At 35.4% G+C, this 16,373-nt stretch overlaps 1 protein-coding gene across 2 annotated transcripts in view; it reads left to right on the plus strand.

Moving 5' to 3' along the window:
• Nucleotides 1-16,373, plus strand: part of DMXL1 (Dmx like 1) — a 128,860-nt gene that overhangs the window by 834 nt on the left and 111,653 nt on the right. For both annotated transcript variants that reach the window (XM_025860778.2, XM_025860779.2), the window contains exon 2: nt 14,796-14,921. In XM_025860778.2, coding sequence (XP_025716563.1) covers nt 14,796-14,921 — 126 coding nt within the window. The remainder of the gene's footprint in view (nt 1-14,795; nt 14,922-16,373) is intronic.

Raw genomic sequence — 16,373 nt, forward strand, 5'->3', positions numbered from 1 at the left:
GTTGTAATGTGTATGGGGGCTTTTCGTAGGCTTAAGTTGTCAAATGTAGAAACAGTTGGGATTGGTTTAATTTCTTTATACTAATTTAAGATCAAGCATCTTTGTAATTAAAAGATTACAGATTGTTTTAAGACAATTACTGATTGTTTGCTCTCAATATCTGGCGCCGAGTAATACAGTGAAAACAGTGTTTTCATTTACTTTTCTTCATATTCACCGGGGAATAACTTTAGAAAGGAAAAAATATTTTTCGTAAGTAATTCACTCTTGTAGTCCTTTGAATTCCATATGTAACAGTTTAGAAATCCTGGGGAACTTTTTGTTTATTTTAGATTGCTCACGTTAATTACTAAAAGTTACATTACAGTTTTTCAGTAAAACTCCTCTGGTGTGTAGTGGTAGTTCCAGGTTAAGATTTACTGAATATTGCTCGTTTTTCATTGGTCTTCCTTAGATATTGGAAGGAAGAAGGCCCCAAACTTCTGGCTACTTAGCAGTGTAGTGGCATTTTCTGCTTTAACTATAGTTTTTAATAATGATAATAATTTAATGTATATATAATAAATATAAATAATTTCAGACTGTAAGTAAGTACCACCCCCACTGGCCTTTGAATCCCTTTGTCTAAACATATTTATAATGCAGAGGATATTTGCTACAACTTGTGTTATCTCGTAGTTGTGATTAAAAGTAAAACTTAATTTTAGGTAAGCAAATGAAACAAAGTAAACAGCTTCACAGATCCCCCCAGGTTTTCTTCTCGTTTACTTATGAATTATTTTGTGGTCTTTGTCAGTCAGAATAAATCTTAGGTTAAATAAAGTAATTATTTAACATCGTATAGGAATTCCATATCTGAACTGTGCTTTTAGATCTGTGACAACTAAGTATTTCGCTCTCAGAGAGCATCTGTACCTCCACTCTGGAGAGATTCATGCACACCTTAGCTTACATTTGACGCTAGCAATTTTGAGATTCTGATGCTAGATGTTAATCTAGCCTGAATACTCAGGGGAAGAGTGAACTCTGAGGGCCTCAGGGAGCTACTAGAAACTCCCTATAGCTGGACACTGCTCTCTGCTCTTGCTATTAAAGATGGAAGAAATGGAAGAAATAAGCAGCATCCCAAGGGGGTTTTCCTAGTGGGAGATTATAGGATGGTAATATCTCCTAAAGTTATGAGTGCTTTCTCCAATGTGAATTCTAACAACTTTTTCTAAGAAGGCTTTCGGGATCTATGCCATAGTGTGAACTTCAAAGTACATACAATATACTGGCCCATTTATACACTTGGTTGACCCCTCTAAATGTATATAAAACCTTGGTGAATGTCTCCATGTTATTTTATTTTATTTATTTATTTATTTGTTTTAGATTTTATTTATTTGAGACAGAAAGAGCGAGTGAGTGAGCGCACATGAGAGCGGGGAGGGTTAGAGGGGGAAGCAGACTCCCTGCTGAGCAGGGAGCCCGATGCGGGACTCGATCCCGGGACTCCAGGATCATGACCTGAGCCGAAGGCAGTCGCTTAACCACCTGAGCCACCCAGGTGCCCCCCATGTTATTTTAAAGAAGAGATGAGCTAATATACCAGAGACTATATGCGGTTATTCTACACCATAACGTTGCTTCTTCTGCGACCTTATTTTAAAATCTATTTCCATTGACCAGATTTTTTTTTTTAAGATTTATTTACCTCTCAGAGTGAGAGAGCGCGAGAGAGCTGCGCGTGCAGGGGGCAGGGGCATAAGGAGAGGGAGTGAGAGTCTTAAGCAGACTCCGCCCTGAGCGCGGAGCTAGGGGGTGGGGGCGGTGGGGCTCAGTCTGTCCGCCCGGAGCCAAAACCAAGAGTTGGACCCTTAACTGATTGCGCCACCCAGGTGCCCCTCCGGAGACCAGACGTGAATCTTCTACCAAGCCTACTGCAGATTTCTCCCAGATCTCAGGAAGGATTCTAGTAAATTAAAGTAAATTTTTCATTTCTTTAGTATAGAGAGATCCTAGTTCTCTAAATTGGGTGGTAGTTTAAGGATTAACAATCATCTTCTTACTTTGTACCCAATCCATCCTTGGCACTTTAACATTAAGTTGCTAATTTTATTACAAAACAAGTTTCTTGCCTTTAGTTTCCTCAACACCATATACATCTTAAATTTATCTCTCTTGAAATTGCCTGGTTTGGGGGCGCCTGGGTGACTCAGTCGTTAAGCGTCTGCCTTCGGCTCAGGTCATGATCCCAGGGTCCTGGGATCGAGCCCCGCATCGGGCTCCCGGCTTGGCGGGAAGCCTGCTTCTCCCTCTCCCACTCCCCCTGCTTGTGTTCCCTCTCTCGCTGTGTCTCTCTCTGTCAAATAAATAAATAAAGTCTTAAAAAAAAAAATTGCCTGTTTTTTTATGTTAAAAAGCAGATCTATTTATTGTTTACTCCCTGAATTCTGTTTTTAATCTCTTCTGATTTTTGACTTCTTTGATAGGAAGATAGCAAACATTAATGGTAGATTTAAGTACAGAATTAAAAAAAAATCTCTAGATTTCAGTTTGAATTCAGGGAGGGATATGAGATCTTCCTCTTGGAGACCCCTTTGCAAAATGATTTTATTTCTCCTGGTACTTCATGCCTTTTGTGAAGACATCCTGTGTTTGCAATTCCTCCCTTCTCATGTTTGCTGGTAACTTACCTGTTGTTTTGAAAGATTAAAAGAGATGAGATCCTGTTTTCCAAAGGAAGTCTGACAGGTTTTAAATGGAAATGAAATTGAATGCCAGCTCTCATGGATTCTAGATTTTAAAATACGTACTTACTAATACAATTTGTTTGTCTGAGTATTAGATAACACTTTTACTGCTTAAGCTGGCATGAAATATTTTGGCTTCCCTATTAGTATGAGAACTCACAGTAGGCAGTGACCATATCTCTTATGCTGTCAAGGCACTTTATTTGTACTTTCATTATATCATTAACCAGTATTGCCTTGTGTCTCCCATGGTTTCATTATGACCATCTAGAACAGTGATTAAGGTATTGGTGACTCCTGTTAATAGAGTTATTACTTGGATTTGATTTCCAGCCTCATCCCTTATAGTTAGTTGTACATCTATGAGTAAGTTCTTTTAAATTCCTTTTTTTCTCATCTGTAAAATGGGGCCAAAGTGGTACCTATTCATTGGGTTGTTACATGAAAATGTGCTAAGTTCTAAGTTCATTGTTTAATATATGTAAACCCCTCAAAAATGTCAATTATAAAAATTAAAGTTTTACTCATTCTAATTCTTGGCACATAAATACTGGTTGAATTGAAGAATAGTAGTTAAAGAAGCCTTACTGAAATATAATTAAAAGTCTCTGTGTTTTAAAATAGCTTTAATAATTTAGATTTGAGTCCAAATAAAATACTTCTATTAAATTTCCTTTAAACTTTTTTCACTTGTACATTTTATCCTCAATATCAGGTGAGCAACGGTTTTCCTGTACACTAAGCAAAAATTCTTTATTTTTTCTTTCTTTACCTGAATGCTTCCCTGTCTTTTTTCCTTGTTAATTTCCTACTATTTTTAGAGTGAAAATATGAGAGTAAACTGGTCCTGATCTGTTGACAACTTTTGTTTTTAGAATAAAAAATATTTTGTTTATGAAAGACAAATAGTTAAAAAGAGGCACACTTAATTTGAATCTAGATTTTCTAGTATTCCTGTGCATACTGATGACATATGTGCTTTAATATACAATAGATTTTTTTTCTTTTCATTTCATACTTTATAGTTAGTGTTGAAATGAAATGGAAAGGGAGTTAATTTATAAGAGACAGACTATGTTAATATTTAGGACTTCCTGTCTCTAGTTTGGAATTTAAACATCTTTGCTATAGGAGAGAGAGAGCGAACATGTTAGAGCTCCAGGCTCCCTTTTTTTGTATTAGACAGCCCAGTGTTCACAGCCAGGGGACCCAGATTAGAAGTCAAAAGACTGACTGCAGCTATCTGGTTGTTGGTAGAGAAATGGAGGCTGAATTAGCATTCTTTCTCCTCTTTCTGTCATGGTAAGCATCCTTTAGTTTAGCTTTTTGTTTTGTTCACTCTAGGGAAACTTTTATAGGTGGGAGAATAGAAAGGGGTTTTTTGGTTGTCTGGTTTTTTTTGGAGGGGGCTTATGGGTCTTTGTAAGTGGAGAGAATACAGGAGGGGAAAGTTTGATATTATTTATCAAATCTGGAAAAAAGATTTTTGTGGTTCTCATATGCCATCACCAGTACATTAGACTTCTTTTTAAAAAGTGGCCTATTTTAAAATGCTATGTTTTAAATAGTATTAAGGTACCTTTAAGATTATTGAAGCAATACTAAATTTTAACATTATATGTTTAAAAATGAGAAAAATGTTAATTACAACATTTTACAATTCAAGTCATTTAACCAGGAATTATACCAGGAAGAAATTCCTTGGAGTATTTACCTGGTATGGTTGGTTAAAACAGAACAGTGAAAACAAGAAATCCAGGTGTTTTACAGACATCACAATACTTCCAAGTTCGAATATGAGCTGTTACAGCCTTGGGTAATTTTTGAAATTTAGAATATTTGAGAAGGTTTTCTGTCACAATTTCAAGTAAAAAATCATGATTATATGCTTGATAGCACATACATGAATTCAGGTCTTCTTGTGCATCTTGTTTAGTCTCAAAATTAGTAAACCTAATATTACAGGTACCTAATAAAAGAATTTTCACTTGTTAATTTCGTTGTCATTGGTTAGTAATAGATTGTTCTGATTACAGATCTCTTGACAGAAGCAGCTAATGTATCAATGATCAAAAATGCACATTAATTTTGAGTACCAAATAGCATGGTAGTTAATTTGATAAGATAAATCAGTGCTGTTCTTACTGTTTTGATAATGTTATACAATATAGTCAGGACACCTTGAAGGCAGATTTTGAGAATTTATTTTAGAAAAATCTGTCAAGCTAGTTTTAGATTTGGGTTTAGAAATACTATGTATCATATTACTTCTTACGTTTTTATTTAAACCACATTGATGGATTATATAAAGAATTCAGTGGTACATACTTGGCCCACTTTAAAGCTGTTTTCCCTGTTTTTTGTGGGGAGAGTGCTTGGTGTACTTCCATGCTTTTTACCTCATCATGTTGTATAACCTACAGAGAAGATTGAATTAATTTTAATAGTCTTCTAGAACTATGCATAAGAAGATGTGTCTATTTTAAGTGGTTTTTGAATGATACCCAGATTGGATTATCTGTATAGATTTATGTCTTTTTTTCCCAGCTTTATTGAGATATAATTGACATATATCATTATTTAAGGTGTACATTGTGATGATTTGATACATGCATATGCTGCGAATGTTTATCACAGTAAGGCCAGTTAACATACCCTTTACTTTGCATCATTACTGTTTTGTTATTATGGTGAGAACATTAAAGCTTTACTCTTAGAGCAACTTTCAAGTATATAATACAATATTGTTAACTACAGTCACCATGCTGTACATTAGGTCCCTGGAACTTTCTTATCTTACAACTGAAAGTTTGTACCCTTTGACCAAAATCTCACATTTCCCCACCCCACAGCCCCTGGCAACCACCATTCTATTCTCTATTTCTATTAGTATAATGTTTTTAGATTCCATGTGTAAGTGGAATACATATATAGTGTATTTGTCTTTCTCTCTTTCACTTATTTACTTAGCATTATGCTGTCAGTGTTGTCACAAATGTCAGGATATTTTTCTTTTTTATGGCTGAATACTAGTCCATTGTGTATATATACCCTATTTTCTTTATCTACCCATCTGTTGTTGGACACTTAGGTTGTTTGCATGTCCTGGTTGTGAATAAATGCTGCAGTGAATATGGGAGTGCAGGTATTTCATTGAGATAACCATTTTATCATCTTTGGATATATACCCGGAAGTTGGATTGCTGAATCATATGGTAGTTCTATTTTTAATTTTTTTAGGAACTTTCCTACTGTTTTCCATAGCATCTATAACAGTTTACATTCCCAAAAAGAGTGCACAAGAATTTCCTTTGGTATACGTCTTCACCAACATGTTATCTCTTGTCTTTTTGATGATTGCCATTCTAATAGGTATAAGGTGATATCTCATTGTGGTTTTGATTTGTATTTCCCTAATGATTAGTGATGAAGAAATTTTTTTTCATATACCTACTAGCTACTTGTATGTCTTTTTTTGAAAAATGTCTATTCAAGTTCTTTACCTTTTTAAAAATCAGATTTTTTTTTTTTTTTTTGCTATTGAGTTGAATGAGTTCCTTACATACTTTGGATATTAACTCCTTATCAGAGATGGTTTGCAAAATTTTCTCCCATTCTGTAGGTTGACTCACTGTTTGTGCTTTTGGTGTCATATCAAAAAAGTCATCACTAAGACCAATGTCAAGGAGCTTTTTCTCTGTGTTTTCTTCTAGGAGTTTTATGGTTTCAAGTCTTACATTTAAGTCTGTGATACATTTTGAGTTGATTTTTGTGTATAATGTAAGATAAGGTCCAGTTTTATTCTTTTGCATATGGATGTGCAGTTTCTCAACACCATTTATTAAAGAGACTATCCTTTCCCCGTTATGTATTCTTGGTGCCTTTGTCGAAGATTAGTTGACCGTATGTGCACAGGTTTATATCTGAGCTCATGATTCTCTGCCTTTTTTGTCCATGTGCCTGTCTTTATGCTAATAGCATACTGTTTTGGTTACTATAGCTTTGTAATATAGTTTGAGATCAGGAAGTGTGATGGCTGGAGCTTAGTTCTTGCTCAAGATTGCTTTGGCTTTTTGGTGTCTCTTGTGGTTTCATATGAATTTGGGGATTTTTTTTTTTCCTGTGAAAAATGCCACTAGAATTTTAAGAGGGATTGCATTGAATCTGTAGATTGCTTTGGATAGTATGCACATTTAAACAGTATTCTTCCGGGGCGCCTGGGTGGCTCAGTTCGTTGGGCAACTGCCTTCGGCTCGGGTCATGATCCTGGAGTCCCAGGATCGAGTCCCGCATCAGGCTCCCTGCTCAGCGGGGAGTCTGCTTCTCTCTCTGACCCTCTTCCCTCTCGTGCTCTCTCTCTCTCATTCTCTGTCAAATAAATAAATAAAATCTTAAAAAAAAGTCTTTAAACAGTATTCTTCCAATCTAAGAACACAAGATATTTTTCCATTTATCTGTGTCATCTTCAATTTCTTTAATCAGTGTTTTATAGTTTTCAGTGTATAAGATCTTTTACCTTTTTAAAATTGATTAAGAATTTTACTTTTTGATGCTGTCATAAGTTTTCTTAAATATCTTTTTTGAAAAATTCATTAACATATAGAAATGCAACTGATTTTTGTGTATTAATTTCATTTCCTACAACTTTGCTGAATTCATTTGTTCTAATTTTTTATTTTATATCTTTTGGTAGAGTCTTTAGGGTTTTCAATATATCTTGTTAAATGTAAACAGAAAGTTTATGTATTTCTTTCCAATTTGGATGCCTTTTATTTTTTTTTCATGCCTAATTGCTCTGACAAGGACTTTTAGTACTTTTGAATAAACGTAATGAGAGTGGGCATCCTTGCCTTTCTCCTGATCTTACAGAAAAGCTTTGAGCTTTTCACCATTGAATATGGTGTTCATATTGTGGGCTTGTCATGTATGGTCCTTACTGAACTGTACTTGTATCTCAGGGATGAATCCCACTTGACTGTGGTGTGTAATCTTTTTAATGTGCTGTTGAAATTGGTTTGCTAGTGTTTTGTTGAGGATTTTTGTATTTATGTCAACCAGGGATATTGGCATGTAATTTTCTTTTCCTGTAGTGCCCTTGTCTAGATTTCTGCTGGCTTTGCAGAATGAATTTGAAAGTATTCCGTCTTCAGTTTTTTGGAAGACCTTGAGAAAGATTGGCATTAATTCTTCTTCAAATGTTTGGTAGAAATCACTGGTGAAGCCCTCTGATCCCGGGCTTTTATTTGTTGGGAGGTTTTCATTACTGATTCAGTTGATGTATTATGTTTTCTCTGTTTTAATTTCTAAGAGAGAAAGTATTGATAGTGATAATGTACAAAAACTAAAGCCGTTGAGGAGGGGTATGGGAGGATGGTTAACCTTAATATTTTCTTAAGAGTGCAAAGAATTCCTGACACTAGAGAGTTTGAGAACCATTGCTTTATAGTATTCTTTTGTATGATTATACTATGGTTCATTTTATATTCCATTGTTGGTGGATGTTTGAGTTGGTTCTACTTTGGGGTATTTATGAATAGCTACAGATGTTCTTATTCATGTGTTTTAGTGGACATATGGACACATTTCTATTGGGTATAAACTTAGAAGTAGAATTGCTAGATTATTGGGTAGGCCTGTGTTTAGCTTTCCAAAGTAGTTGTACCATAATAATTTACATTCCTGTCAGCAGTTATGGGAGTTCTGGTTGCTTCAAAGTCCAAATAAGACATTCTTAATTATGGGAAGAAATTAGAGAAAAATTATTAAATTCATGCCAGTGTTTGTTTATAAGGCACTGAGTGATAGCATAACAGAGTAAGAGCATGTCCTTTCCCTCTAGTTATAACTAGGTTTCAGTCTTAGTTGTGCCTCCTGCTGGTTCTGAGACTTGAGCCAATTACTCAGTCTGTCAAAGCTTAATTTTCCTTAGCAGTAAAATGGGGTGATGATAGTAAGTACTTCACAGAATTTGTTGTAGGGATTAAATGGGTTACCAGTGAAAGGCACTTAGTATTGGCTTGTGGTATAGTGCCAAAGAGAAGAAAATAGGCCTGGAAGACTATAGTGAGTGAAAGATGAAAGAAAGCACAAAAAAGTGATAGCATTTTTTGTTTTAACTTTTTGAAAACAATTATATAGGTTTTAGATGTTTTCATTACTACATAGAAATAACTATTTAGAACTATATCCAGCTAGGCTGTCATTGAAAACAGAAGGAGAGATAAAAAGCTTCCAGGACAAACAAAAACTAAAGGAATTTGCAAACACAAAGCCAGCCCTACAAGAAATATTAAAAGGGGTCCTCTAAGCAAAGAGAGCCTAAAAGCAACATAGACCAGAAAAGAACACAGACAATATGCAGTAACAGTCACCTTACAGGCAATACAATGGCACTAAATTCATATCTTTCAGTAGTTACCCTGAATGTAAATGGGCTAAATGCCCCAATCAAAAGACACAGGCTATCAGATTGGGTAAAAAAACAAGACCCATCGATATGCTGTCTGCAAGAGACTCATTTTAGACCTGAAGACACCCCCAGATTGAAAGTGAGGGGGTGGAAAACCATTTACCATGCTAATGGACACCAAAAGAAAGCTGGAGTGGCAATCCTTATATCAGACAAATTAGATTTTAAACCGAAGACTGTAATAATTAGAGATGAGGAAGGACACTATATCCTACTTAAAGGGTCTATCCAACAAGAAGATCTAACAGTTGTAAATATCTATGCCCCTAACATGGGAGCACCCAGTTATATAAGGCAGTTAATAACAAAAGCAAAGAAACACATCAACAACAATACAGTAATAGTGGGGGACTTTAACACCCCCCTCACTGAAATGGACAGATCATCTAAGCAAAAGATCAACAAGGAAATAAAGACTTTAAATGACACACTGGACCAAATGGACTTCACAGATCTATTCAGAACATTCCATCCCAAAGGAACAAAATACACATTTCTTCTCCAGCGCCCAGGGAACATTCTCCAGAATAGATCACATCCTAGGTCACAGATCAGGTCTCAACCGATACCAAAAGATTGGGATCATTCCCTGCATATTTTCAGACCACAATGCTTTGAAACTAGAACTCAATCACAAGAGGAAAGTCAGAAAGAACTCAAATACATGGAGGCTAAAGAGCATCCTACTAAAGAATGAATGGGTCAACCAGGAAATTAAAGAAGGATTAAAAAAACTCATGGAAACAAATGAAAATGAAAACACAACTGTGCAAAATCTTTGGGATACAGCAAAGGCAGTCCTGAGAGGAAAGTATATAGCAATACAAGCCTTTCTCAAGAAACAAGAAAGGTCTCAAATACACAACCTAACCCTACACCTAAAGGAGCTGGAGAAAGACAGCAAATAAAGCCTAAACCCAGCAGAAGAGAAATAATAAAGACAGAGCAGAAATCAATGAACTAGAAACCAAAAGAACAGTAGAACAGATCAACAAAACTAGGAGCTGGTTCTTTGAAAGAATTAACAAGATTGATAAACCCCTGGCCAGACTTACCAGAAAGAAAAGAGAAATGACCCAAATCAACAAAATCATGAATGAAAGAGGAGCGATCACAACCAACACCAAAGAAATACAAACAATTCTAAGAACATATTATGAGCAACTCTATGCCAGCAAATTAGATAATCTGGAAGAAATGGATGCATTCCTAGAGATGTATCAACTACCAAAACTGAACCAGGAAGAAATGGAAAACCTGAACAGACCTATAACCACTAAGGAAATTGAAGCAGTCATCAAAAATCTTCCAAGAAACAAAAGCCCAGGGCCAGATGGCTTCCCAGGGAAATTCTCCCAAACATTTCAAGAAGAGTTAATACCTATTCTTCTGAAACTGTTCCAAAAAATAGAAATGGAAGGAAAACTTCCATACTCATTTTATGAGGCCACCATTACCTTGATCCCCAAACCAGACAAAGACCCCATCAAAAAGAAGAAATACCAATATCCTTGATGAACATGGATGCAAAAATTCTCACCAAAATACTAGCCAATAGGATCCAGCAGTATATTAAAAGGATTATTCACCACGACCAAGTGGGATTTATCCCTGGGCTGCAAGGTTGGTTTAACATCTGCAAATCAATCAGTGTGATACAATACATTAATAAAACAAAGAACAAGAACCCTACGATCTTTTCAATAGATGCAGAAAAAGCATTTGGGAAAGTACAGCATCCTTTCTCGATCAAAACGCTTCAGAGTATAGGGATAGAGGGTACACACCTCCATATCATAAGAGCCATCTATGAAAACCCCACAGCGAATATCATTCTCAATGGGGAAAAACTGAGAGCTTTCCCCCTAAGGTCAGGAACGCGGCAGGGATGTCCACTCTCACCACTGCTATTCAACATAGTATTAGAAGTCCTAGCCACAGCAGTCAGACAACAAAAAGAAATCAAAGGCATCCAAATCAGCAAGGAAGAAGTCAAGCTCTCACTCTTCGCAGATGGTATATACTTTATGTGGAAAACCCAAAAGACTCCACCCCAAAACTTCTAGAACTCATACAGGAATTCAGTAAAGTGGCAGGATATAAAATCAGTGCACAGAAATCAGTGGCATTCCTATACACCAACAACAACACAGAAGAAAAAGAAATTATATTCTTCAAATGGCACTGTTGAAACGAATAAAGAAAAAGAGAAATGATGCTAAAGAGACACAATAACTATAAGTAATCCCATAGTCTTAATCTTGTACTTAGTTCTTCTGTTTCACTGTACCCTCCCCCACTCTGATTGATTTAAGTCTTTGAATATGCATTATGTCAATATGTTTTCAAAAGTCGTTTTTTCTTGTATCTCTTCCACTTCATCCTACCCACCTTTGTAGGTAATCAACTTTATTGTTCCCTAGTTTTATCCATCCTGTGTTTTTTATTGTAATAAACAGATCCATGAATGTTTTCTTATTTTCCTTGTCCCTTACCCAAAAAATGACATATATGTCCTTTTGTACTTTGCTTTTTTTCACTTAGTAATATTCCGTAGAAATCACTCCATGCCAGTCATAGATGGCTTCCTTCTTATTTTTACAGCTATATGATACTCCATTACAGTTATGTACTATAGCTTATTCAGCTAATCTCCTATACACAGCAGGCTTTTTAGGGAGATACATTTACAAATTCTTAAAAATGATTAAGAAACAGAATGTAATGCAAATATGGTTTGAGTCGGTGCATCCTGTGTTTAATTATACAATCAAATAAACTGTAAAAATTTAAGCTCTGTAATCAAGAATACCAGAAGATATTTATTCTAACCCCTAGCGTGAAGTGTAGACTGCAGTTGGTTATATCCCTTTTCTCCCCCATATAGTAGTTTATTGTCATCCATTAGTTATAACTCTAAGAGAAAAAGTGGGAACTGAAAGATAGATATTCCAGCTAAGATCAGTCATTTTCAGTTGATTTGAAGTTTACCAAAACTAGAGAGAGAAAGCTTTGTATGTTTTAGTACTGTCACTGAGAGAAAGTCAAATGACAGGCTGTACTAGTGTAATACAGCTGCAGCAAAAGAACAAGGGTAATTCAGAACTGGGTTAATCTTTGAATGATCAAGGGTTAATTGTATAATAAGTTGGTATCTTCCTCTCTCTAGGGCTGTGTTTATTTCTGGGATAACTATGCACTTCTCAACTCTGCAGATGTTTAGTACTTATATTAAACAGTAATTTTGTGAGGAACTTCAGGATTAATATGAACTTAATTCGGGAAAATTTAGAGTTGTAGTTGACAAAAATAGTTGCTATACAGTATCTGAAAGTAGGTAGACAATTTTAGGTATGGCAAAAGGAAAGCAAAGTTATGAAGACATGTTTAAAATATATATATGTATATTTCAGTTAATGGAACTAAAGTTTTTTGTTTAATGAGTAGGAAATCTAAATTGTAAACATTTAAATTTTGACAATGTTTTGGGATACAGTGACTATTGGTATTTTATCAGAATTTAATATTGAGGGGAAAAATCAGTTTCTAAAATATTAAGATGTTTAGAGTATTACAAATGAAAATTTTTCTTAAATTAGTTTTTGGAATTTATTCTTACTAATAGTCTTGTGACAAGCCTTGTGATCCCACTGTGGATATTTATATAGGTGAGCCAGACCATCATGAGATTTTTTTGTTTGTTTGTTTACTGAGCCAATTTTTTCCACTATGTGACGCCAGTAGAACCAAACTTGATTGTCCCTAATTCCTTTTTGGAAAATTCTAGGCAAGGATTCTTAACTAGGGAAGTCCTTATGGTGTCATACAAATAGCACTAGATCAAGAATCAAAAGAGATCAAGATTCTGAAGCCTACTCTGCCACTAAGAAGTTATGTCCGCCTATTTCGGCCTCATTTTCCTGTCTGTAATGTGAGCAGACTTATTTGTATGTTCTCTCAAATACCTTTCCAAATATTTTTTGCTGGCATGTACAGAAACATTTTGGCTTTGGCAAAAATTAAGGTCATGAAGTATAAATTATTATTTTCTACATTAAGTAAGGTATATGTGCAGGTGCAAAAGTGGTGAGAAAGTAAATAATTACTAATACTTTTTTTGAACTTATTTTTGGATGGGGAAAAAGTTTGTGATAGATGTTTTATTGTCAGTGTCGTACTTCATGGTGGCCTATATAAGTAAATTCCAGGAAGACAGCCACGAAGAAACTCCTGTGATCTAAGAAGTTAGAGAAAAGGATACAAAAAGAATTCTGGTTGGAAGAGTTCTGCTAATTGTAAAGTTCAGAAAGAGCTATAAAATGCTTGCTAACAAGCCTTGAACAATACCTTTTTATTTGTTTGGTTATGGTGGCTGGTTTTGAAATTAAATACTTCATTTATTCCATATGCATTTATAAAGAAGTCCCTTCATTTAGAATTGGAGAATAGAGCAGAGAGCAAGATACACTTGAACCCTATCATTTTGTTTTGTAACTTGTAGTAATGAAAATGGATAATAGGCAAGATACTTACAAATTGTGTTACCTGCTATGAAGAAGAATAAATAGTAATGTGATGGAAAGTAATGAGAGAGAGGGAGAGTGTATGTGTGTGCGCACGCGCACGGTTGGGAACTAGGACCTGAATGTTGAAGAAAAGCTAGCTAGACAAAGACCAGGCAGAAGAGAAGTAGATAAAACACAGTAAGGCAGAAAAAGATTGATATGCCCCAGGACAAAGAAAGGCAGTGCAGGGACAGGGCCAATGGAGGGATGGAAAGAGTAGCTTGAGATGAGTTTGGAGAATTAAGACAGTAAGGGCATAGAACCATGGTAGGGAGTTGATTTTATTCCAAGTGCAATGGGTAAACTCTCAGGGGATTTAAGCAGGACAAATTACTTGCTTTAATAAACATTTTTAAAAATATTCTTTTATTTATATTAGACTGAGAGCGAGAGAGATCACATGGGGGGAGGGAGAAGCAGACTCGCCGCTGAGCAGGGAGCCTGATGTGGAGCTCGATTCCAGGACCCTGGGATCATGACTTGAGCCGGAGGCAGACGTTAACCATCTGAGCCACCCAGGCTTCCCTTTAATAAACATTTTTTTTTAAAGTTTACCCTTTTTGGGGTGCCTGGCTGGCTCAGTCAGTAGAACATACAACTCTTGATCTTGGAGTCATGAATTTGAGCCCCACGTTAGATGTGGAGTCTACTTAAAAAAAAAAAAAAGCATGACTGTGTGTGGAAAGGAATTAGAGGGAAGCAAGAATGGAAGCAGTCAGACTATTAATAGTAGTGGAGGAGGGAGATGGTGGTAGCTTAGACAAGAGCAGTAGCATTTAGTGGAGGTGGAAGAAGTGAATATTTTGCAGACAGGACTGACTGAATTTGCTGATGGGACTGAATATCAGAGGTAAAGGAAATATTCTCAAATAATAAGAGTTTTTTTTAAAAGGGATATTTAAACTTGCTCTGTTAAAACATAATAGTTAAACAGTATTTAATGCTAGTATTCTACCTGATAAATACTTTGACAAGTTTATCCTTTTTATTTTATTTTTTCCTTTTTTATCCCCCCCTTTTTTTTAGGCTTATGCATCTGGATGTGACATTGTTATACTGGGAAGTGATTTTGAAAGATTACAAATAATCCCAGGAGCTAAACATGGAAATATTCAAGTAGGATGTGTAGACTGCTCAATGCAACAAGGCAAGGTTTGTAATCTTGTAATGTGAGATTTGTTTTGAATATGGTTTTTGTCAGGATAATCTCCAAAGTGTGTATTTCCTATTGAATTTGAAGCTTGCTTTGTTTCAAGGACAATGTAGCTACAAATTTCTTTGGCTCCCTAAGATGCACCATAGAGAACAAAATTCCTGACTCTCTCAGATGTGTCTTAGAGATTGTCAGGAAGTCTGCTCTTACATAATTTCAAAATACAACATAATCTTTTTCTGTGAGTTGATAAAGAAGTATTATTCATAGAACAGGTCTAAGGCTTACTTATTTAAAAATTTGAAGAAAAGGAATGACAATAAACCTTCAATCTATTTACTAATAAACTACTGAAGAGAAATCATTTGTTAGAGTCATTCTTTCTCTGTACAGGTATCTCCTTATAATTTCTGGATAAACTTTGTACTAAAATGTACAAATGTAAAAATGATCTTCTAAAGTGCATAGTTTTTTATTAATTCATTCCAAGTCTCTAAGATTAATTTATTCCAAGTCTATAAGAAAAATGAAAAATTTGTTTGGATTTTTATTTGCATATGAAAAGTAACAAGTAACCTTGAAAATAGAACAACAACAAAAGAATCAGGTTGTGATTCTTTATCAGGTGAAGTACAGTTCTATATAGTAGCAGAATTGGTAGTCATAGTTAGTAGGCAGCATAGTGTAAAGCTAAATACAGCACCATGTAGGCATAGGTAGCCAGGCCTAGGTATACTTGTAGCTAGAGTGGGCTCAACTTTGCACATTTACTTAATTTTTTGCTGGATATTTAAATATATTATTGCACTATATGATTCCACTGAAACATTTTGTGTGAGGAATTAAATGGACCCAATCTTTTTTTTTTTTTAATCTAATCATTTCTAATGAACCTGCCAGTCTGAAAAGTTACCTCTTAGTACCTAGTTTGGTGGTACTTATGGTAAAATGAGTTTCGGTTCTTACCATCTTTACCTGTTTCTTGGACTACTGTGTTACTCCTGTGCCCCTTCCCTTTACAGTACAAGTGTCTCTCATCTGTCTTTCCTTTGTTCACATCTTTCATTCTCACTATATTACAAAAATGATTTTTATTATGGAATGTTGAAAATCCTTGAGACTTCCCCCCTTCTCTTCATGTTTGTTTGATATCCAGCTCTATAGTTCTATAATCTTCATTATTGTATTAAAACTTGCTTATAACTTCTACACTCACATAGGCCTGGCTATGTTGGAAATCCCATTTAATAACTTTAAATATGAGTTATGTTTTCATGATAACCTAGATTACATCACAGTCCAGATTAAAATAAACAGGTCATTTGGTTTCTGGTCTTTTTTTTTTCTTTTGAAGATTTTATTTATTTATTTGAGAGAGAGAGAGCACAAGTAGGGGGAGTGGCAGAGGAGAGGGAGAAGCAGACTCCCTGCTGAGCAGGGAGAGGGCCACC

Source organism: Callorhinus ursinus, unplaced genomic scaffold (genome assembly GCF_003265705.2).
Source record: "Callorhinus ursinus isolate GAN/ISIS: 27379988/994484 unplaced genomic scaffold, GSC_fseal_2.0 scaffold30, whole genome shotgun sequence".
Lineage (NCBI taxonomy): Eukaryota > Metazoa > Chordata > Mammalia > Carnivora > Otariidae > Callorhinus > Callorhinus ursinus.